This window comes from Ochotona princeps, chromosome 8, assembly GCF_030435755.1.
Source record: "Ochotona princeps isolate mOchPri1 chromosome 8, mOchPri1.hap1, whole genome shotgun sequence".
Lineage (NCBI taxonomy): Eukaryota > Metazoa > Chordata > Mammalia > Lagomorpha > Ochotonidae > Ochotona > Ochotona princeps.
This window is the reverse complement of record NC_080839.1, coordinates 32,497,067-32,518,977: the sequence shown is the minus strand read 5'-3', so window position 1 is coordinate 32,518,977 and position 21,911 is coordinate 32,497,067. Positions and strand designations below refer to the sequence as shown.

At 38.7% G+C, this 21,911-nt stretch overlaps 1 protein-coding gene and 1 long non-coding RNA gene across 2 annotated transcripts in view; one reads left to right on the top strand and one right to left on the bottom strand.

The window, feature by feature from the left end:
- Window positions 1-21,911, top strand: part of PNPT1 (polyribonucleotide nucleotidyltransferase 1) — a 44,175-nt gene that overhangs the window by 6,087 nt on the left and 16,177 nt on the right. Inside the window, exons 4-18 of the mRNA XM_058667812.1 lie at window positions 270-375; window positions 751-800; window positions 2,348-2,411; window positions 2,505-2,552; window positions 3,760-3,873; window positions 7,005-7,191; window positions 7,880-7,931; window positions 8,288-8,345; window positions 9,810-9,906; window positions 10,352-10,454; window positions 15,265-15,335; window positions 17,230-17,266; window positions 19,081-19,147; window positions 19,227-19,316; window positions 20,905-20,958. Coding sequence (XP_058523795.1) covers window positions 270-375; window positions 751-800; window positions 2,348-2,411; window positions 2,505-2,552; window positions 3,760-3,873; window positions 7,005-7,191; window positions 7,880-7,931; window positions 8,288-8,345; window positions 9,810-9,906; window positions 10,352-10,454; window positions 15,265-15,335; window positions 17,230-17,266; window positions 19,081-19,147; window positions 19,227-19,316; window positions 20,905-20,958 — 1,198 coding nt within the window. The remainder of the gene's footprint in view (window positions 1-269; window positions 376-750; window positions 801-2,347; window positions 2,412-2,504; window positions 2,553-3,759; window positions 3,874-7,004; window positions 7,192-7,879; window positions 7,932-8,287; window positions 8,346-9,809; window positions 9,907-10,351; window positions 10,455-15,264; window positions 15,336-17,229; window positions 17,267-19,080; window positions 19,148-19,226; window positions 19,317-20,904; window positions 20,959-21,911) is intronic.
- Window positions 198-21,846, bottom strand: LOC131480992 (uncharacterized). The gene is made up of 4 exons (XR_009245956.1): window positions 21,747-21,846; window positions 21,254-21,346; window positions 6,247-6,338; window positions 198-512 (listed from the first exon to the last, which is right to left on the bottom strand). It is a non-coding gene; the product is annotated as an uncharacterized LOC131480992 (long non-coding RNA).

Genomic DNA, 21,911 nt, shown 5'->3' with positions numbered 1-21,911 from the left:
CCTCCACCTTCCTGTTCCTCTATCTCTATTTGTCTCTACCTCTCTCTAATATTAAAATAATTTTTTTTAAAAAATCTAGTTGCTGAAACATTTTTATCAACTTTCTCCGAGAGACGTAAAAAGCTAAAAGAAAATAAAATATTCTGTATCCTTACTCTAAAGTGTTTTGTAAGCAACTTTGGGAGAACTAGTATTTATATAGCAGTTCTTCAATTCTAGTTTGTGATAGAAAGAATCATATGAAATTCATTTTTTCATTGCTCTTTTAGGTTGATTACAGACAGAAGGCTGCTGCAGCAGGTAGAATTCCCACAAACTATCTTAGAAGAGAAATTGGTTCTTCTGACAAAGAAATTCTTACAAGTCGTGTCATAGGTAAGATACTAAGATAATGATATTGTCTCTGATGTACCTGTAGTCTCATCTCTTCTTGTCCCCATTTGTAAATTTTCCTTCATTGCATTAACACCATCTGAGATTATTTGTTCTCTCTTCTCACTCACATATGGGCTCTAAGAAAGAAAGAAATTTTTGTCTCTTAACTGTTCATCTTCATGAAATATGTCTAACTCCGTTTTTCCCACACTAGTAAAGTACCTTTGTATTATTAAAAGTATTGACATTTATTCTTATCCCTTTTGGTAAATCAGTCCAAGATTGAGCTGTTACCTATGTTGGTTTGAAAGTTTCAATCCTTGAAACAACCTTGTCACTATTACTTAATGTCTTTTGGGGTTTTGTTTTCTGCAGATCGTTCGATTAGGCCTCTCTTTCCAGCTGGTTACTTTTATGATACCCAGGTAAATTCTGTTTGAGATTTGTTTCCAGATTAGCAAAAAAGTTACTTAATAAAGTTCTTTAACACTTCCTACATCACAACAAATGTAAAGTAATAACTATGGACAATACTGTTATATTTTAATTTTTTCCAAGAAAGATAGTACTTTAGGGTCCAACACAATGGCTCAATGGCTAAATCCTCACCTTGCAAGTGCCAGGATCCCATATGGGCACTAGTTCTTAACATGGCCTCCACTTCCCAGCCAATTCCCTACTAATGGCCTGGGAAGGTCGAGAATGGCCCGAATCCTTGGGGCCCTGCATCCATGCGGAAGACTCAGAAGAAGCTCATGACTTCGGATCAGCTCAGCTCTGGCTGATGCGGCCACTTGGAGAGTAAACCAGGGGATGGGAGATATTTCTGTCTGTCTGCTTTTCTCTGTGGATCTGCCTTTCCAATAAAAATAAATAAATCTTTTTAAAAAAAATCAACCATGTAATCATTATTATAAAATAAAAAGTTGGGAAAAAAACATAATACTTTAAAAAGGTAACGTCTATTGATGTCAGTTTAAGCTAACATCTAAACTGTGAGTTGTGGTTACCTAACTAGGATTATTGGAGAAGCTCTCGAGGTAGATGCAAGAAAGCCCTGAGGCAGGGAAGAAACTACTGGGTTTGAAAAGTCAGGGTGACTGACATAGATGGGGAGCAGCCAGGCTGGATTATTGGTATAGTAAGCATACTAGGTCACAGGTCATATTAGTAACATACCAAGATGATCAGCACAACTCATTTTTATTAACAGAAATTTCTGAGTATTATTTTATTTCACCGTAATAGCACATAAATTTTAAGTTTACCTAATTGAGACATTTTTTTGTGGGGGGGAGGCAAAGTCCCAGAGAGAGAGATCTATCTATCTGTCATCTGGTTGAGAGAGATCTATCTGCTGGTTTGCTTCCCAGATGCACAGAATGGCCAGGGCTGAGCTGATCCTAAGCCAACAGCCAGGAGCTTCTTCAAGGTCTTCCACATGTAGTGGGTATAGTGGGCCAAGCATCTAGGCCATCCTCTCTGCCCTCCCAGGCACACCAGCAGGAAACTGGATAGGGAGTAGAGTAGCTGAGACTTGAACCAGCATCCATATCAGATGCCAACATCACAGGTGGCAACCTAGCCTGCTGTGCCATGGCAAGGACCACCAAGGGAGTAATTTTCTTAAAAACAACTTTAGGCATATGGTTACAGTATAAAGTAACTCATTGGTTTGTTTACCTGTGTTTATAAACAAAGTTAGCATTTTTTAATAGTAGAAATAATTTAGCTAACATTTCCTATTTGCAATACCCCCAGTATGTTGGTAAGTACTGTACACAAAGTATTTCTGTAATTTGAAAAGTAACCTTTTAGGAAGATGTCATTTTTCTTTGCTAAAGATGAGGAAGTTTTTAAGATTTATTTTATATATCCAGTGTCAAGCATTTAGTTCAATGATAGCCAAAATTAAGAGTTTTGCTACAAAGCACATGCTTTTAAAGTGCTTTGAATCTTTTCTTTTACCTAGGTCCTTTGTAATCTGTTAGCAGTAGATGGTATTAATGAACCTGATGTCCTTGCAATTAATGGTGGTAAGTATTAAAATAGAGATTAAAATTATCACTTGATTTTTTTTAAGCAGTTATGTGTTTTAATTTCAGATTTTATTTTTCTCCTTTTTTAAGCCTCTGTAGCCCTCTCCTTATCAGATATTCCTTGGAATGGACCTGTTGGTAAGTTAGGATTTAAAGATAAGAAAGTATTCATGTTTTGTCAATAAATAATAGTGAACATGTTACAACAAGGACATTGATTTGTTGACTCTGATGTATTGCATCTTAGAGATTGAAACAGGCATTCTAAGACTCCTTTCGGGTCATTCAGATGTTTGCATCCTTGTCTTGGATTTTGCTTCCAATTACAGAATGTTAAGGTGCTACAGATTATATAGCCCTAGATATTTTAACTTCTTAGTTATATGTTTGCTGCTAGAAGACCAAAAAATTACCTCACTACATGCAGTTTCAAGAGACAACAATTGTGTTTATTAACTTATAACTCTTAAAAGTTTTAGTTACTTGGGGCCAGCACAATGGTATAGCAGGCTAACCATCTGCCTACTGGCGCCAAATCCTGTATGAGCTCCAGTTCATGTCCTGGTTGCTTCACTTCCCAGTCCAGCTCCCTGCATATTGCCTGGGAAAGCAAGGGACCCAGCCCAAATCCTGGAGTCCCTGCACCCTCATGGGAAACCTGAAAGAAGTTTTTGGCTCCTCGCTGAGATCAGCCCTGCTCTGGCTAATGCAGACATTTGGGAGTGAACCAGCAAATGGAAAATCTTGCTATAACTCTGACTTTCCAAGTCAAAAACTAAATCTTTTTTATTTAATGTTTCAATCATATAATATAAAAGTCATTCATTGAGCAAATAATTACTGGGTATTAAATGCCACTAATGACTGAGCCAAGCACTGAAGGAACAAAGGCAGATTCACACTAGCAAAACAAAGATGAAAGAGGTGGTTCTTATGTTCAGAATTAATAATAGAAAAGATAATTATTTATAAGCAGTATTATTAAGGCATAGGCAAAGTACTAAAAAAAAAAAAGATAAAGAACTGGCTTAGTTTTGTTGACTTAGGTTGTCAAGAAGGGCTTCTGGTAGTAGTCAGATTTTAAACTGGTCCTAGAAGTCTAGATCAGGAGAAGAATATGAAGCATAAATGCAGGGATGTGGACAGAATGATCAGAGCATTCCGGAGTGCTCCAATGAGGCAAGAAAATAGGATGACACATAATGCACTGTGAGCCTTCAAAACCTGGCAGGACTAGAAATTTTATTCTGTAATCACAATCAAAGATATGATAGAAGCCATCACTGGCATAATTATTGAAAATGGGACTTTTCATTTTAAAACATGTCGTTTTATAATGTTTCAGGGGCAGTACGAATAGGAATAATTGATGGAGAATGTGTTGTTAACCCAACACGAAAAGAAATGTCCTCTAGCACTTTGAATTTAGTAGTTGCTGGAGCACCCAAAAGTCAGATTGGTAAGTGACTTAATACCACTTTTTCTTATTAATATTATTTTAATATTCTTTTCATAGTTGATTAGGGCACGAATGGTCAAGGGCTACAGGAAAGTGGGTAAGACCACTGTTTCCACATTATTTTTTTTTCAGGGTAAGGGGGGAGATAAATGGAGAAGCCCACCCAGCCTCCCACCCATCCCAGGTCCCCGTCGTGAGGCATGCTCTGAGGGTCCTGCTCAAGTGGTTTTGATAGTCCAACAGTTCTGAATTGCTGCCAATCTTGCCATTCCAAGTACAGTGAAATCTCTCCAGAATCTACTGGCTGTTACAACCTACCTTAGAGTTTCCATTAGCCCAGATTTTCACTGCCAACACATGGCTGGGGTAGATGATTGATTTGTTCTGTCCTCCATCCTGTTGTGGTATCAGGTGTCCTCTGCAGGTTCTAATAGACTGCCATATCCTCCATGTACACTTGGATTTGCTGTATACTGTTCCATGTGAGCCTCTGACGAGGCTCAGCTTTGACACCTGCACTCCATGGTCAGTCCATGGAATCTGCACTTCTCTTCATGGTTGGGGTTCTGAGTCCGGCACTTCAGTTGGAGTGATCCCCAGAGAAACTTCGTCTGAGGTGATCCCAGACCTGATTCTTGTGTGTGCTTGCCAGTACAATGGCCGGCATATTCCATCACCCCAATCAGCTTATGCCTGTGCTGGTGGTTGCAGTTGCTCGGTCAGTTTTGCTTCCAGCCCTGTCTTCCACACAAACCAATAGATGTTGCAGTCCAGCCTGATTCTGCCCAGCACACATTTCGGCCCTCACACAAACCAGTGGGCAGCCTAGTCGGGGCGAATCCCAATAACCCCCACCATGCCCGCCCCCTGCCCTGGTTACCATGCCTGCCAGCATGTACAGCAGACTGGTCTAGTCTGTCCCGCATTGCATTCAGCTCTCCTATATGACAATGGGCATTGAATCCTAGTTCAACCCAACCATCCCCACTATCCAGCCCACACATATGCTGGTGGGTGCCGTTCTGTCTAACCATGTCCGCCACAGTCCTGGTTTTCATGCTCTCCTGTGAGAGTGATAACCCAAGAGGGAAGTGCCCACTATGTCCCTACTGGGCCTACTCCCAGATCATATACTTTCTAGGTAGTTCTGCAGTTTAGCTTGACAGAATTAGTCCCCAAGTGCCAGCATCTGCCAGCTGAAGTTGCGGCAAAGCCCAGCCAACTCTAACCCATTCTGATTTATGCTTACAGTGTAGGAACAGTCAACCTAGCCTGACTTTTCCCTGACCTACCTCACATGAGGCCCACAAGTGTTATAGCTCTCTGCCCAGTCTGGTCTACCCCCATCCCAACTCACGCTCTCCAGTGGGAATGATGTTCCAGCAGGGGAGCCCTCTACATTTCCCCTACCAGCTTTATCCCTTCCCTCCGGGTCTTGCATGTGCTGATTGGGCTAAATACCACTTTTATTTTGTATTTCTTAAAAATTGAAGTTCTGACTTCCTAAAAATGTGTTTAACTTCTATGTAGTTAATAGTTCCAAATAGTTTTGTCCCTGTCCTGTTTTGAAGTACTCTTCATATCAAGTAAAACCTTAAATGAATTACTTTGTTAGTTTAAATGTTTTAATTTAGATGATACTAAGTCTGGTTGGTGTTATCCAAGAAACGACAATGTTTATGGTGAGTAAAAAATTGGCAATAAAGAATAAGAAAAGCACTGATCTTGGGTTATTTTTACTTATTTTGTATAATAAAAATGACACAATTGCATGAATGAAAAATAGGGCCTTATTCTGTGGAAGGAGAGTGTCTTAGCAATCAGAATGACCAGACTTTGCAGTCCGACTCTACCACTTGTAACTATGAACTAAGGCAGATAAACTGAACTTACCATTGATTTTATTCTACCATGTGGGATTTGACTTTTCAGGTACATCTTCTGTTATGTAAACATTTTGATAAAATATAAAGTGAACTATTAGACTTTCAATGTAACATTATGTGAAGCACCTCATTTCCAGCTTCTGGTTCTGGTATGCTGATAGTAATTGAGTTAGAATTAGGTAGTATATGATAATAGGGAAACAGATGTAACAGGGGTTTTATGTAGTCTACATATTACTTGAGTGTGTTGTCAAATGAAATAACAAGATTTTAAAAAGATGGAATTTGGGGACAGTGTGCTAGCCTGAGGGATTAAGCTGCTACCATTGATACTGGCATTCCATATGGCATTCCAAATGGGTATTATTACTGCAAGTCCTGGCTGTTCTATTTCTGATCCAGCTCCCTGCTAATGCACCTGGGAAAGCAGTGGAAGATGGACCCCTGTACCCAAGTGGGAGATCTGGAAGAAGTTCCCAGCTCCTACCTTTGGCTTGGCGTAGCTCCAGCTGTTGTGGCCACTGAGGAGTGACCCAGGAATGGAAAATCTTCATCTCTTCTGTCTCTCTGTAACTTGGCCTTTCAAATGAATAAATAAATCTTTACCCAAAAGAAAAAGAAATCTGCTTTTCTCTCAACTAAAAGAAATACAGAGATATGAATCCCAGACAAGTGGTAGTGCTTCCAAGATTTCTTAATAAACCTAAATTTCTTCTAGCTCTGTTACCTTCTCAAGTGTGACCTTATCTTTGTGCTTGGGAATTGGCAGCAGAACTCTGGCTAGGTCCTCTGACTTTCATGCAGGAGGAAGGAAAAAGGAGGGATTACCAAAAACATGTGTGCCTGGGGAGTAAGTAACTCTCCTTTTTAAGGACCTTTCTCGGAATTTCTCACACAGCAGGTTCCATTTACGTCTAACTGGCCAGGACAGTGTCACCTGAATGTGTCCTTGACTGCAAAGAAGGAACAGTTTCCTTGATTTCTTTGTTGTTTCATTTTTATGGAAAAATCTCATTAAATTTAAGGACAGTATACACCTAAATTGAAATATAAAGATTTCTTTATTAATTTACTGTTGTCTACTTTTGAAAGTATGTTGATTTTTTGAGGAAAGAAACCCAATCCGTGAATGTATCACTAAAAAATGAAATCATTCCATAAGTGTTTGTCATGTTGTGGTATTTGAAAATGCTTTATTGATAAAATTCCAATGGCAATCATGATTTTCTTCTTTTCTTTAAATAGTCATGTTGGAAGCCTCTGCAGAAAACATTTTACAGCAGGACTTTTGCCATGCTATCAAAGTGGGAATGAAACATACCCAACAAATTATCCAGGGCATCCAGCAGCTGGTGAGAGAAATTGGTGTTTCCAAGAGGACACCGCAGAAGTTATTCACCCCTTCGCCAGAGATTGTGAAATATGCTCATACGTAAGAACACTTATACAAAAGAAAATATGAAATTGTTCCCAGGTTTAATTTCCTTTGAAGAAAAAAACTTTTCTTTGAAAGCACTCCTATGTATTATTTCTTAAATCAAACTTTCCTGTTTAGAGAATCACTTGCCATAAATATTTGTCTAATACATAAAAAATCCTCTTGTAGAAGAAAAATATATATATATAAAAATCTTCTTGTACAGAGCCAGATTGAATCTCAAATGACAGAAACAGTATATTCACTGACCAGGAATTATATATTCTATGTATACCTGTAGCTGGGAAAAAGAAATCCTAAGAGATTTGAATATCAAAGATAACTTGAGATTGCCAAAACAAAATCAAGTATAACTATCACCATACTTCAACAGTATTTGAAATAGTGCGTGACACATACACACTATACTTACAAATAAGTCCTATATGGAATTAAACCATTTAAGAAAAGGGGCACGGTACCATGTGAGAGTGATTTCTTGTGAGGGGTGAGGGAAAAGAAATGTATGTTCTATATCATAAGTAATGGATTAGCCATTATAAGCAATATTTTTATATATTTTTAGTGCTCCATGAAATATTTTTTAAATTTTTAGCTTTCTAAAGTTCAGTTTTATATATAGTGGCAACTGCCTTATGTTTCCCAATATTTTATGTTAATATTTATTTTGTACTTTACATAGACTTGCCATGGAGAAACTGTATGCTGTTTTTACAAACTATGAACATGATAAAGTAGGTATACTTGAATTTTGTCATATATAAATGTCCCAGGAATACTTCTCTGTCATAATTCACATAATTTCACTTGTGATTGTTAATGCTATTTTTATTAAAAATCTGTACTCAAAAGGCTAAATAAAATGTTATTTGCATCTTGATTCTTTCATTGATAAATGCAAGTTTTAAGAAGGTATGCATTATGTTTGTGTGAATTAGGCAGTTATTTCTTATAAGTCCATAACCGTCCTGATCTCTCAAGGAAGACTATTAGTATAAGAAAAATCTGATTGTTCTTACAGTGTCTGAAAAATAGAAATATTAAGTGCTATATACATATATATATGAACTAATCCTAAATCTTCTTTTAGATATCCAGAGATGAAGCTGTTAACAAGATAAGACTAGATACAGAGGAACAACTAAAAGGTAGATTCCCTTTTTTTTAATTAAAAATTCAAAGTAAATAATTGATTTTTAAATTTTGGGTAGTAACACCTAGAAAAAAACAGTGACTGTCATTACTCCTTGATTTTATTTTCAGTAAACTTAAGGCAGTAGTATATCACGGGAATACTGCTAACTTTAGTAATGTTACTGGTAGTGCATTTGGTCTAGAGAGTGACCCAGAAATGCAGAAGGTGAAATGCACCTAGGCTTCCATGCTTCCGACTATTTCATTCTAAGTTGGGTAACCTTGTGTCATATTGTTTGAAAGTCGGAATGATATTCTTTAAAATGCTTGGGTTCTTGATCTATGAAATTCCAACACTTGTGGGCAGTACAGCATAGCAGGTTTAGCAATGGCCAGGGTTGCCTGAATCACATACCAGAGTGCCTGAGATTGACACTACCTCCACTCTAATCTAGCTTCCTGCAAATGTGCCTGGAGAAAGCAGATGATGATTCAAGTACCTGGGTCCCCACCATCACTGTGGCAGACACTTACGGAGTTCCTAGCTCTTAGCTTTTAGCCTGGCCAAGTCCTGAGGCTGACAGTTGTATTCAAGTCATGGCTGATCAGTGGAATTTCAGCACATTTTTACCTTAAAGCTTTTGTTCTTCTGTAGAATGATAGTTATAGAATGTACCTCATGAATCATTATGAAAATTAAAGCTGTTTTTTAAACACCAGTAAAGTACCTAACAAAACAATTTCAGGATTTAGTTTAAAAAAAGTTAGTTTAGGGCCCAGCACAGTAGCCTAGTGGCTCAAGTCCTGGCCTTGCATGCACTGGGATCCCATATGGATGCCGGTTTGTGTCCTGGTGGCCCTACTTCCCATCCAGCTCCCTGCTTGTGACCTGGGAAAGCAGTTGAGGATGGCCCAAAGCCTTGGGACAATGCACCTGCATGGGAGACTCAGAAGATGCTCCTGGCTCCTGGCTCTTGGCATCTGATCAGCTCAGCTCCAGCCACTGAGGCTACCTGGGAGTGAACCGAGGGATGGAAGATCTTTCTCTCTGCCACTCCTTCACTCTGTAAAAATCTGATTTTCAAAAAAAAAAAAAGTCATTGGGAATTTGTGAAATATAAAGAACATTGCTTCCTCACCATTTTGTGGGTTAAAAGTTCCAAAGCAAAAGAATGAGAGTGACTCAGATCATCTTATCAGAGTTAGCTGGATTTGTCAAAAACCATGAGAGAGCTGTTTGCAAAACACTGTTGTTCTAGTAGAAAGCAATCTCCAGTACCAGGACATCTGGGGTATTTAATACTGCGTGTCCCAGTATTTTCAGATCAATACATGATTTAGTAACTTTGTTGGCCTTAGGACAGATGTTAAATTCAACTCCTTTGGTTTAATGGTTAATTGATTTGATGCTGTGAATGTCAGAAAAATTATTTCATCCAAAAAGAAAAAAAATTTGTTTTGTCTTTTTTTTTTAATAGAAAAATTTCCTGAAGTTGATCCATATGAAATAATAGAATCCTTCAATGTTGTCGCAAAGGAGGTTTTTAGAAGTATTATTTTGAATGAATACAAGAGGTAAACATAAGCTTTTGTGATAAAATTGAAACATGCTCTGTCTCTGCAAGTTGCCTTTAGAGTAGCAACTTGCTCAAAGGAAGAAACTAGCTTTTTTCGTTCAAGTGAACAATAAAGAAATTTATTTGTTTGAAATAGTCTCCTGTTGAACAAAGAGTATGGGGCTGTCCCTCGTGAGCTGCGTTTCACAGCCCTGACTGCATATTAGAATCACATACAAAGCTTTTTATAAGACAAGTATGTAGGTCACAACCCCAGAAGTTCCAGTTTCAGTGGATTTAGTGTGGGGATCAACGATCTGTATTATTTTTTTATAAAGTTCTACCAAGGATTATGTTTTAGACGTACAACTGGGTTGAGAATTTCCTGGCAAAAACGGCTAATATGTGATTTTATTTTTCTGTTTCCCACCAGTTTTTCATGTTCATTTCCTTTATTACTATAGATGCGATGGACGGGATTTGACTTCACTTAGGAATATAAGCTGTGAAGTAGATATGTTCAAAACTCTTCATGGGTCAGCATTATTTCAAAGAGGACAAACACAGGTAATATACATAAAAAGCCCTTGCAACTGACTCAATTATTATTTCATTAAAACTATGCATTATGTACCTGCCATGTTTTCATTATATGAAATTTATGTATTCATATTAATATTTGGCATGTTTTAGAAATAATTTTTGCAACATTCACCAGCTCATACAAGGCCAAATGGAAGGCCAGAGTACGCCGAGCACTGGCCTAAAACCCAATGGCATGTATGTGAACTGAGTCAGGGAGTGGATCAAGTGGAAGAACTTGGGAACCTCCTTTGGCGAGTTATAGCTTTTGCTGATGAACACGTCGTCCAGATCTGGGGGTCGGACAAGCAGGGCATAGTAGCTCCAAAATGTGTAAATTGGTAATGGAAAGGAATGTACTGGGCAGGACTGAGCAAACCTTAGCCTACAAGCAAAACTAGAAACCAGTATGGAGCACAGGTCATACCGAGCTAGGCTCTTGCACCTACTGGTCCTCAGAGCAACCTGGGGCAAGTGCATGATTTACAGCTAGGAACAGGCCCAATTGGGGAGGTAAGGGGATACCCTAACAGGGTTGAGGTTCCCACCAAGGGGCGCGTGTGCTGGAATGGGGGCTGTGTTCTATCTAGGAAACAGTTGTAGTCACCCGAGGCACTAGTGTGGACTGGGATTGGATGCACCAGGCCAGTTCAGACCCCAACACCATCTGGTGTCATGGAGAACCAGGGTAGATGTGGGACTGACTAGGTTGGGTCTCAATCCCCTACTGAGCCATGTTTGAGCTGTATGTGGGTATGGATGAGCCATGGCTGGGCTGAAACATCCAACAACAAGAACCAGAATGGGGTGAAAGCCAGCCGGGAAAAGCCACTGTTCCTGCTAGGACAGGAGGTGAACTGGGTAGGGTTGGCTCAAGGACCCCCTGGTATGCACAAAATCTGGCATTGGAAGGGGTTCTGATGGAGGAGCCTGGGCAACTCCTCTGGCAGAACACAGTCCCTGCAGGTAAGCGCAAGAAGCATGATAGGAAATAGCCCAGAATAGGCCATAGAAAGTTTCCCACTGGCACACATTCAGCATGGGTCATGGGCAGAACAGGCTGAATCAGTTCATGTCATCCACTGGCAAATCCAAACACCAGAACAGAATGTGGGTTGAGCCGGGTTTGGTCGCAACAAAACCAGTACACATTATGGAATGCCAGGGTGAGGTAGCCTGCACTGGATTTGACTGCAGCACCCAACCAGCACACGTGAGAACCAGGAAGGGAGGGGCAGAACTGGCAGGGGGATTAAAGGGCTGGTCCCTTCGCCGGACAGCTACTCCCACTGGAGAGCGAGGGCTGGGATGGGGACAGACCAGACTAAGCAAGGCTGCAACACCTGTGCGCTGCATGTGGACTAGATCAGGGAAAAGCCAGGCTGGGCTGATTATTCCTGTGGGTGCAAGCATAAATTAGAATGGGTGAGGGTTGTTTGGGCCTAGCCGCAGCATCAGCTGGCAGAAGCTGGCACTGGGGACTAATTCTGTCAAGTCAAATCACAGAACCACCCGAAGAGTGCATCAACCGGGACTGAGAGAGACCTGGGAGGGATAAAGTGGGTTCCCCCCTCTTGGGTCACTACTCCCGCGGGAGGGCATGAAAACTAGGATGGGGGCTGGGGTGGCTGGACAGAGAGGCACTCAACAACATCCGTGAGGGCTGGATGGTTGAGTTGGTTAGATAGAACTAAGCTTTAATACCCACTGACAAGTACAAGAGCCAAATGGGATGGGGGACTGCCACACATACTGGCAAATCAGGGTAGGGGGCGGGCCTGGTGGGGGTTATTGTGGTCGCCCCGACTAGGCTGCGGCTCACACTGGTTGATGTAGGGGCCGAGTATGTGCTGGGCAGAACCAGACTGGACTGCAGCACCCATTGGTTCCAGTGCAACTCGGGACTGAGGGCGGAGCCAACCCACCAGTTGCAACCACCACCTGGTCGTGGTGATGGACTGTGCCGGGCCCTGTGCTTGCTGGAGCATACAAGAATCTGGTCTGGGAATACCTCAAAGTTTCTTTGGGGATTTCCCCAATCGAACTGCTGGACTCAGAACTCTAACCAGGAAAAGACAGAACACAGAACAGGTCAATCATTCATCTCAGCTATATGTTGGCAGCGAAATATGGGGCAAACGGAGACTTTATGAGGGACCATATCAATCAGTGGATGCCCTCATAGAGCGAAACTGGCAGCGATTCATAACTGTTGAACTATTAAAACCACTTGAGCAAATATCTCAGAGCATCTGGGACTTGGGGTGGGCGGGAAACCGGGTGGGGCTTCTCCCTCAATATCCCCCTTTACCTCAGATACATGATGGAAACAATATGGACATAATAGTATTGCCCACTTCCCTGTACCCCCTGAACCTTTTTTTTTAACCGTAATTAACTATGTAAAGATTGTCAACAATACAATAAAATAAATTTAAAAATTTTAAAAAAAAGGAATAATTTTAACAAGTTTTTTGAGGTTCAACTGACATCAATAACCACGTTTAAAGTAAATGTTTACACATTTGAGAATCTTACTACAGTCCATATAATGAACATGTTCATCACTCCCCAAAATTTTTCATGCTTCTTTGTTAGAATAGGGAATAGAAATATTCCTCCAAGCAACTACTGTTCTGCTTTGTCAGTTTGTACATCAGTTTGCATTTTCTAGAATTTTCTAGTGTTTTTACTGTATTTTAATTTTAGGTATATAAACTTGAGTCCCTGATATGAAAGTGCCCCAGAGTTCATAGGAAAATGAACTTAAAAGAGATTTATTTTGGTGCAACAAGTTTTTGAAATTTCATGCATAGCTTTTTCACAATGCACATGATTGCTATTAATAATCTGTTAGCTATCCTTTGTATCCTGCAGTGGTAGATGTAACATCTCTTCATTCATCACTGATTTTATTGATTAGAGCCTTTTTTTTCTGTCTTCATTTCTTAGTTTGTCTAACTAAAACATTGCAGTTCTGTTTATTTCATTGATTTCTTTGGTATTTCTTAAACCTGTCATTTCCTTGCACTGTTGAACTTTATTCTTTCCTTTAGCTTAATTTTGCATTTGATTTGTTCTTATTTTTTTTCAGCTCCTTTGGGTTTAGCACTGGGTTGTTTATTTTAGATCTTTCTGGGTTTTTTTTTTTCCCCTGATTTATTTAAAGACACAAAATAAAGGTAGAGAAAGCGGAGGGGATTATCCATCCCCAAATGACTATAGAAGCCAGGTCAGTGTCAGGCCAGAGCCCGGGGCCATGTTCGTCCTAGTAACCCACAGGGGTTGTCAGGACAGAAGCACTTGGTTCATCATCTGCCTCCCCCCAGGTGCATTAGTAGGTGCACATGAAATGCTGGTATCACAGGCAGCAGCTGATCTACACCGTCACAACTCCAGCCTCCTTTCTGCATTTCTGATTGATATGAACCTCGCTCTGATCAGTGATTTTGTTGTGTCATAGATTTTGGTGTGATGTGTTTCCATTTTCATTTATTTCAGGAAGTTCTAAAGTTTTTTTTACCACTTTTTAGAGCAACTTTTGTACAGAGAATGTTTTTACTAGGTATAGATTTCTTGGTTACAGGTTTTTCTTCTAGCATGTGAGTGGTTTTTGTTTCCTTTTTCTTTCCAAATGAGAAGAAGTCATTCAAATCATTGTTTCCTATATGATACTGTTTTTGTGCAGGTTCCTTCTAAGTTTATTTTTGATTTTCACCAGTGACACTATAAAAAATGTAGATTGCTTTGAATTTATCTTGCTAAGAGTTTCCAGAACTTGATTCTGTAAAATTGGCTTTTGTCAAACTAGATAGGTTTTAGCCATTATCTCCAAAATTGTTTTCTACTTTGTCTCTTAGGCTATCTGAGGTTGTAAGTACATGTTTGTTCTTTTGATATTGTCTCTTAGATCTCTGATACTGTTTTTCAGACTGGGTGATCTCTGTTACCTTCTTGTTCACTGGCTCTTGTCATTTTTTCATTATGATAATATATTATATTTTAAATCCCCTTTGATTCCTTATAACCTTGCACAGAATTATTACAGCTGTTGAACATTTTTGCTACTTAATCTTCTTAATAAACTTTTTTTTTTAAAGATTTACTTTTATCACAAAGTCAGATATACAGAGAGGAGGAGAGACAGAGAGGAAGATCCTCCGTCCGATGATTCACTCCCCAAGTGAGCCGCAACGGGCCGATGTGCGCCGATCCGCTGCTGGGAACCAGGAACCTCTTCCAGGTCTCCCACGCGGGTGCAGGGTCCCAATGCATTGGGCCGTCCTCGACTGCTTTCCCAGGCCACAAGCAGGGAGCTGGATGGGAAGTGGAGTTGCCGGGATTAGAACTGGCGCCCATATGGGATCCCGGGGCATTCAAGGCGAGGACTTTAGCCACTAGGCCACGCCGCCGGGCCCATTAATAAACTTTTTTTTGGACCTTCATTATTGAGCATGGCCCCTGTTTGTTGTTTTGTTATAGGCTCTATCCAGGACCTTATGAATGATTCATTTTAGAATCTCTGGATTATGTTATAATCCTCCAAAGAAGATTGATATATTTTTTGAAAGCAGGCAGTTTTATTGACTAAACTTTATTAAGCCTTCTTCTGTCGACTAGTACATAGTTTTTATTAATATTCCTTCTTTTTATGTCCTCTGTAACACTCTTAATACAATGCTATTTTTGGTATATATGATGTTACATCTGGATTACCGAAAAGCTTACACAAATATGTTTAACTTTCATCTTTCTTAGTTTATTAAAGTTCAAGGAATTTTTTCTTCTTTTTTAGGTGCTTTGTACTGTTACATTTGATTCATTAGAATCCAGCATTAAATCAGATCGAATTACAACAGCTATAAAGTAAGTTAATGTTTTCTGACAATGTATTTGTGGATATCCTTGCTTATGATTAAAGTTCATATGGTATATTAATCATTTTTTTATATTTTTATAATTTTTTAACTTATATCGGTGCGTCATGTTTGTTCAAATACTTAGGATTTCAAGTGATTTTTTTTGGTGTGATACACTGTCTCAGTTTGGAACAAATGTTGATGAAATATTTAATTCTTTAAACACATTTAGTTCATTCTTTTGTCTCTCAAGATATCCCTTAGGACAAGTTTTCTATATTATGAACAAATAAATCACATAGACAATTAATATCTAAGGATATTAATGAAAAACTTTGACTAATCCCAAGTCTTATTGTGATTTTGTGCTCATAAATATATAGCTTTCTGCAAAAGTTTTCAGTAAAATGAAAGTGATCAATTTCAGATGATGAGAATCTATATTGCAATCCCTTGCAGCATTACTACATCACAGTCCTGGGACTTAGAGCTAATTTTTGTTTCCTCTAAAATGGCTATTTTCCCATTCCTAGTTAAGGATCTCAGAATAGGACTCTGTTGTCCAGGAGATAAGGATAACCTCTAGTACTTCAGGGTAGCCACCCCCGTTGTTTATCCTTTAGCTGATATGATGAACAACCCAGTTACATGTTTAAGGTTAGAAAGCCCATCCTAACCATGTGCTTTGTGTGTATTTTATGTTCCCATTAAAGCCAAAACTGGGTTGCCCTACCCCTTTGCCTCTTTTTTCTTCTGAGAGACAACACATTTTAGTAAGAAGGAGCATTGAGCACCTCCAAATATTTTGGTCCCAGGTCTGTAGTCGCATAAATGAGAAGGAACAGCTCAGCCATCATGGCCTTTGGCTTACTTCTCTTAGGAAATGCAGGTACAGAGCCAGCCATCCTTGTCTTCCTCTCTGGTTCCAAAAATCTGTGACTCCTTTAGTCTCCTGAGTTGATTTGTAGGTTTTTTTTTCTAATGTTGCAGTCAACAGCTATACACATCCTGTTATATCCCAGGGTTTTTTCATGTAATTCCACTCAAAGGAGAAATCATTTGTGTTAAGATCCTGATGTGACTGTATTTTCGTCTAGATTTCTGATTTCCTTCATCCAGGAATTGGTTTCTACCCAACTTCTTTTCTCTCATTCTTCCACACACTTTGAAGATTTATTTTTATTTGGAAAGGCAGAATAAAGAGAGAAGGAAGAGAGACAGAGAGAAAAATCCTTCTTCCACTGGTTCACTCCCCAAACAGTTTCAACAGCCTGAGCTGAGCTGATCTAAAGCCAGGAGCTTCTTCCAGGTCTCCCATGCAGGTGCTGGGTCCCAAGGCTTTGGGCTGTCCTCCACTGCTTTCCCGGGCCAAAGGGAGGGAGCTGGATGGGAAGCAGAGCAGCTGGGATTAGAACCAGCGCCCATATGGGATCCTGGCTCATGCAAGGTGAGGACTTTAGCCACTAGGCTACCGCGCCAGGTCCTCTTCCACACACTTTGACAGCAGTTCTCTTTTAAAGCCCTGAAAGATACTTGCCTTTCAAATAATCAGACTACTCCCAGTTAAATCCTTTGTTATGATGTTCTGAGATTTAACTAATATGGTCATGGCAGGTAGAGTTCTCTGAGTAGTTACAAATGCTTAAAAATATGTATCTGCCATCTTAATATATTATTTCTATGTTTAAAGGCTTACATTTTGAAAACACTTCTTTTTCTTAAATATCTATTCATTAATTCATAAGTGGCAGAAAAAAATAAACCATCTTTCGTATTCTTAATTTTTATGGGTCTTCATTTTCAGACAAACTTAATAACAATCAATACCTTTTTGTTCTAATCCTAATATTCACTGAAATAAATATATTTATATAATATTAATATTGTACCTTTATTTATAGTGGAATAAAAGATAAAAACTTCATGCTACACTATGAGGTAAGGTTCAGTTTTTTTCCCCCAACATTTTATAATGAGAGTTTTTAGGACAGAAAAGAGTTAAGCTAAAGTGAATATATTCATATACTATAACCCTGATTCTACAACTAATCTTTTACTCTGCTCGTTTTATCATATAATATATTTATCTGCTAAGATTAATTTGGGAGATATTATGTATCATAAAGAAAGGATTTAGGGAGATTCAGTACTAGTTTTCTGATTAACTTGCTGATCCAAGCCTTGCATAAAGTTAAATATATTAGTCAATATTGTTTCAGGAAAGAAAGAGACAGTACATGTATATCAGACAACATTGGAGCTTTTCAGATACTTCACTAGATTAATCAGCTTCTCCCATTAGCTCATTTAAATGTTCCATTTCTACTCAGTTGATTAGCAGTAAAGAATTTGAAATATTTAATCCTAAATACCTTGTTTGAAATAATACATAATTGAATTTGTGATTGACTTTATTCATAGCCAGTGCTTAGGACCCAAATATATGTATGGCATTTATTCGTTTATTTTTTGAAAGGCAAAGTTTACAGAGAAAGAAGCAGACATAGGTGGGTTTTCCACGCTTTGGTTCACTCCCCAAATGGCCACAACAGCCAGGGTTGAGCCAATCTGAAACCAGGAGTTAGGAGCTTCCTCCAGCTCTCCCGTGTGGGTGTAGGGTCACAAGGGTCTGGACCATCTGCTGCTTTCCCAGGACATAAGCAGGGAACTGGATCAAGAGTAGAACAGTCCAGTTGGGTTTTCCTCGTGGGTAGCTTTAGCCCAGCCAAAGCTGGCCATTGTGGCCATGGTTGGAGCTGGTCACCTGTTGGAAGATTGCTCTTTCTCACTCTCTTCCTCATCCCCATGAAGTTCCTGACTCCTGACTCTGGCCTGGTTCGGCCCTTGTTGTTGTTGCCTTTTGCGGAGAGAACCAGCAGATGAAATATCTCTTTCTATAACTCTGCCTTTCAAATTAAAATAAACTTTCATATTTTTATAGGAAATTTCTCAATTTTTAGATAATGACTAGTTCATATTCCTTTAAGAAAACATATCCAATCAACCACTGACTAAAATAAAACTCTGAAGGAATCTGTTTTTCCTCAAGATGTACTTAAAAAAAAAAAAGGATTTACTTTTGATTTGAAAAGCAGAACAGAACTACAAAGTGATATCTCCCATCGGCAGATTCATTCCCTAAATGGTCACCCTAGTTAGGACTGGGCCAGGAACTCCATCTAAACCTCCACATGGGTGGTTGGGCTCAAGTACTTTGACCGTTTTCTGTTTCTTTCCCTGGCACACCAACTGAGAGCTAGGTCAGAAGCAGAGCAGCTGAGACTCAAACCAGCACTCTATTATGGGGTGCTGATACTGAATGCCAGCGTCTCAAGCTGGCTTAACCCCCTGTACCACAATGCTAGCACCCAGTATGTACTTTTGGAAAAAAAGAAAGTACATATTTTATTACAATAATATTTTGTCATTAATAAGTAATATATTATAAAAATTTATGGTGTAAAACGTGTAATCATCTGTTCCCTTCTCATAATTCATCTGCAAGTAAAATATCCATTTAGCAATTAAGTATATGTATATTCATATTTTATTCATTTTTTATTAATTACATTGCATTATGTGGCAACAATTAAGTATATATTTTTAATTTATACCAGACATGTATTTATATGTGTGTGTATACATAGTTTTTTTAAGAAAAAACTAAAGTAGAATTCTATTTTATAACTTGTTGTTATTTTAATAAATCTTAGATATCTTTCCATGTTACTTGTATATGTTTTTATTTTCAGTTTCCTCCTTATGCAACTAATGAAATTGGCAAAGCCACTGGAACAAATAGAAGAGAACTTGGGCATGGTGAGACAAATCTATATTCTTAATGTGGTGTTCTTACAGACAGTATATTTTTTGCTTATTGTTTTCTATTCTAATTTAGGTGCTCTTGCTGAGAAAGCTTTGTATCCTGTTATTCCCAAAGATTTTCCTTTCACGATAAGGGTCACATCTGAAGTCCTAGAGTCAAATGGTAGGATGTGGAAATACTTATTTTCTAAGTGGATGTTGATAAGATTCTCTGCTACAGTCTTGACTTTTTCAAGAGTGATGTTAAATTGTGTGTAACTGGAGTTTTAGTTAACCATATGCCTGAATCTCTTCTTAGTTTGTAAGTTATATTGAAAGTTACATTAAACATGGTTGTCTCTTTATATATCCATTATAATAGTTCCAGTTTAGTGATATGTTTTTCCACTTTATTTTTACAAATAAGCAGAGAGCAAGGTCAGCTTTGAAAGAAGAGCCAAATAGACGGGAGACACATGTCATATATCACAATTGATAAATTAATAGATACCAAAAAGGAAAGCTGGATTAAAAGCCTAGATTTAAATTTTTAAAATTCAGTCTGTGGGCTAAGGCAAGTCATGAAGACAGAAAAGAGAGTTCTAGAAGGTACAGCAGACATAAATCAGATGGTTGCAGATTTTGAGGAGAGAATACCAAAGAAAGTTCAGCATGTAAAGTGAAGACGTTTCTGTTTTCCACTGGACATGCTAGATTAATTGTGAATGGCCCAGTGAGAAAGCTTGGAGACCTCTGTATTTAACTGCAATAAAAGAGTACACTCTGGGAGATTAAGAATCAGATTCTCTATGGCAGTGTGTCTAATAGAACTTTCTGTCATGATGGAAACTTTTTTAAGGTTTATTTTATTATTTATTTTAAAGTTCAGAGTTACAGAGAGGGAGGGATGTAAAGCAATCTTCCCCAGATGGCTCCAATAGGCAGTGCTAGACCGGGCTGAAGCAAGGTGCCAGGAGCTTCTTCCAGATCTCCCACATGGGTGGCCGGGTCCCAAACACTTGGACCATTTTCTAATGCTGTTCCCTAAACATTAACAAAGAGCTGATTTGGACACGTAACAGCAGGGACATCAATCAGTACCCTCTATGGGATATCTGCTTCACAGGCAGCGGCTTAACTTGCTACACCACAGTACTGACACCTGAAAATCCTTTCTATTTGTGCAGTCTATTTTTCCAGTAGGAAAAAAAATGCATTTTATTTTAATGAGTTTAACTAGCAGAAGTGGCTAATGGGTACACCATTTGAGGTTGTAGTGTTTAAAATTGTCTTTAAATGCTTTTGAAAAGAAGGAAGCAAAGACGATTAAATGTTTATAATTAAATGTAAGGAAGTAATCAGAAGTAACATCTGCATTTTAAGCAGTCAGTGTTTGGGGCCGGCAGTGGGATGCAGTGGGATAAGCCACAGCCTGCAGTGCCAGCACAGGCAACAGTTCAAGCCCCGAGGCTGCACTTCCCATTCAGCTCTCTACCAAAAACCTGGGAAAGTGGAGGAAAATGACATCAGTGCTTGGGCCCCTGAAGCTACACGGGAGACATGAAGAAGTTCCTAACACCTGGCTGCAGCCTGGCCCTTCCATGTCCTTGCAGCCATTTGGGGAGTGAATCAGCTGGATGGCACACCTCTCTCCCTCTGTGTCTCTCTGTAACTGCCTTTTGAATAAATAAAATCAGTCTTTTTTTTAAAAAAAAAAAAAGTATGCTTTTCAAAATCCAGTGTATTATAAAAGATGTCTTTTTTTCCTATAGGGTCATCTTCCATGGCATCTGCATGTGGTGGAAGTTTAGCATTAATGGATGCAGGTAAAAAAAAATTACATCTCAGAATTACTAATGCTTTATACATACTCGGTGTAAAATGTAAGATTTCATTAAGATCACATTTAGTATCCCAAAGCCTGATTAGATTACTAAAGTGGTTCAAAGGTAAATTAAAAAGAGTTGCAAAGCTTCAGATACCCAGGTTATCTATTGGAATGAATAGTTTAAATGGAAAGCAGTACACTAAAAATTATTTACTTGCCTTGATTTACTTCAAAAGCTAGAGAGCTCCACTTCCCAATCATCAAGGAAGTTTTAATCAGTAAGTAGGATTTACACGAGCAAGCAATGGTTTAATCTTTCAGCCACTTAGAAGTATATGCAGAATTTTCAGAAGGCAGAATACAAATAATTCAGTATAATTTTAAATCTGAAACACAATAAGGGGAAGTTACATTAGGGGACTTTGAAAACCATTGTCTGCCAAACACCCATCAATAATGCTGTGTAAAGAACTGGGGAGCAAACCTAAAGACACTAAAAAAACCACACAGGAGTTCTCTGATAAGCTCACACATTTACGGTAGTGATAAAAGTATGGAAAAGTGGACATAATCAAGGATGAAATGGAAAAAAAAAAGGTAATGGTGTGAATAAATGTTATTTAGAAAAAACAGAACTTGAATAGGACAAAGCCAAAAATGCCAAACGTGCTTTTCTAACATTCTCACGGAAGAAATACACAACCTTAAATTAATAAAAGCTAGTAAGATACTGTTATATTTTTCATCCTCATGTACTTATTCAACAAATCCAACAAAGTGTGTTACCTAAATACCAAGGTTTAGGCTGTTGAGACATGGTAATGAACAAGACAGAACTTTTTCCTGAAGCTGTGTTTCTCAGTCTTCCAAATCTCATCTGGGACAATACATAACACATGCTGCAGAGTACACTGGAAGAAAAAAGAAGACATAAGAGAGCCTTTAAGCTCT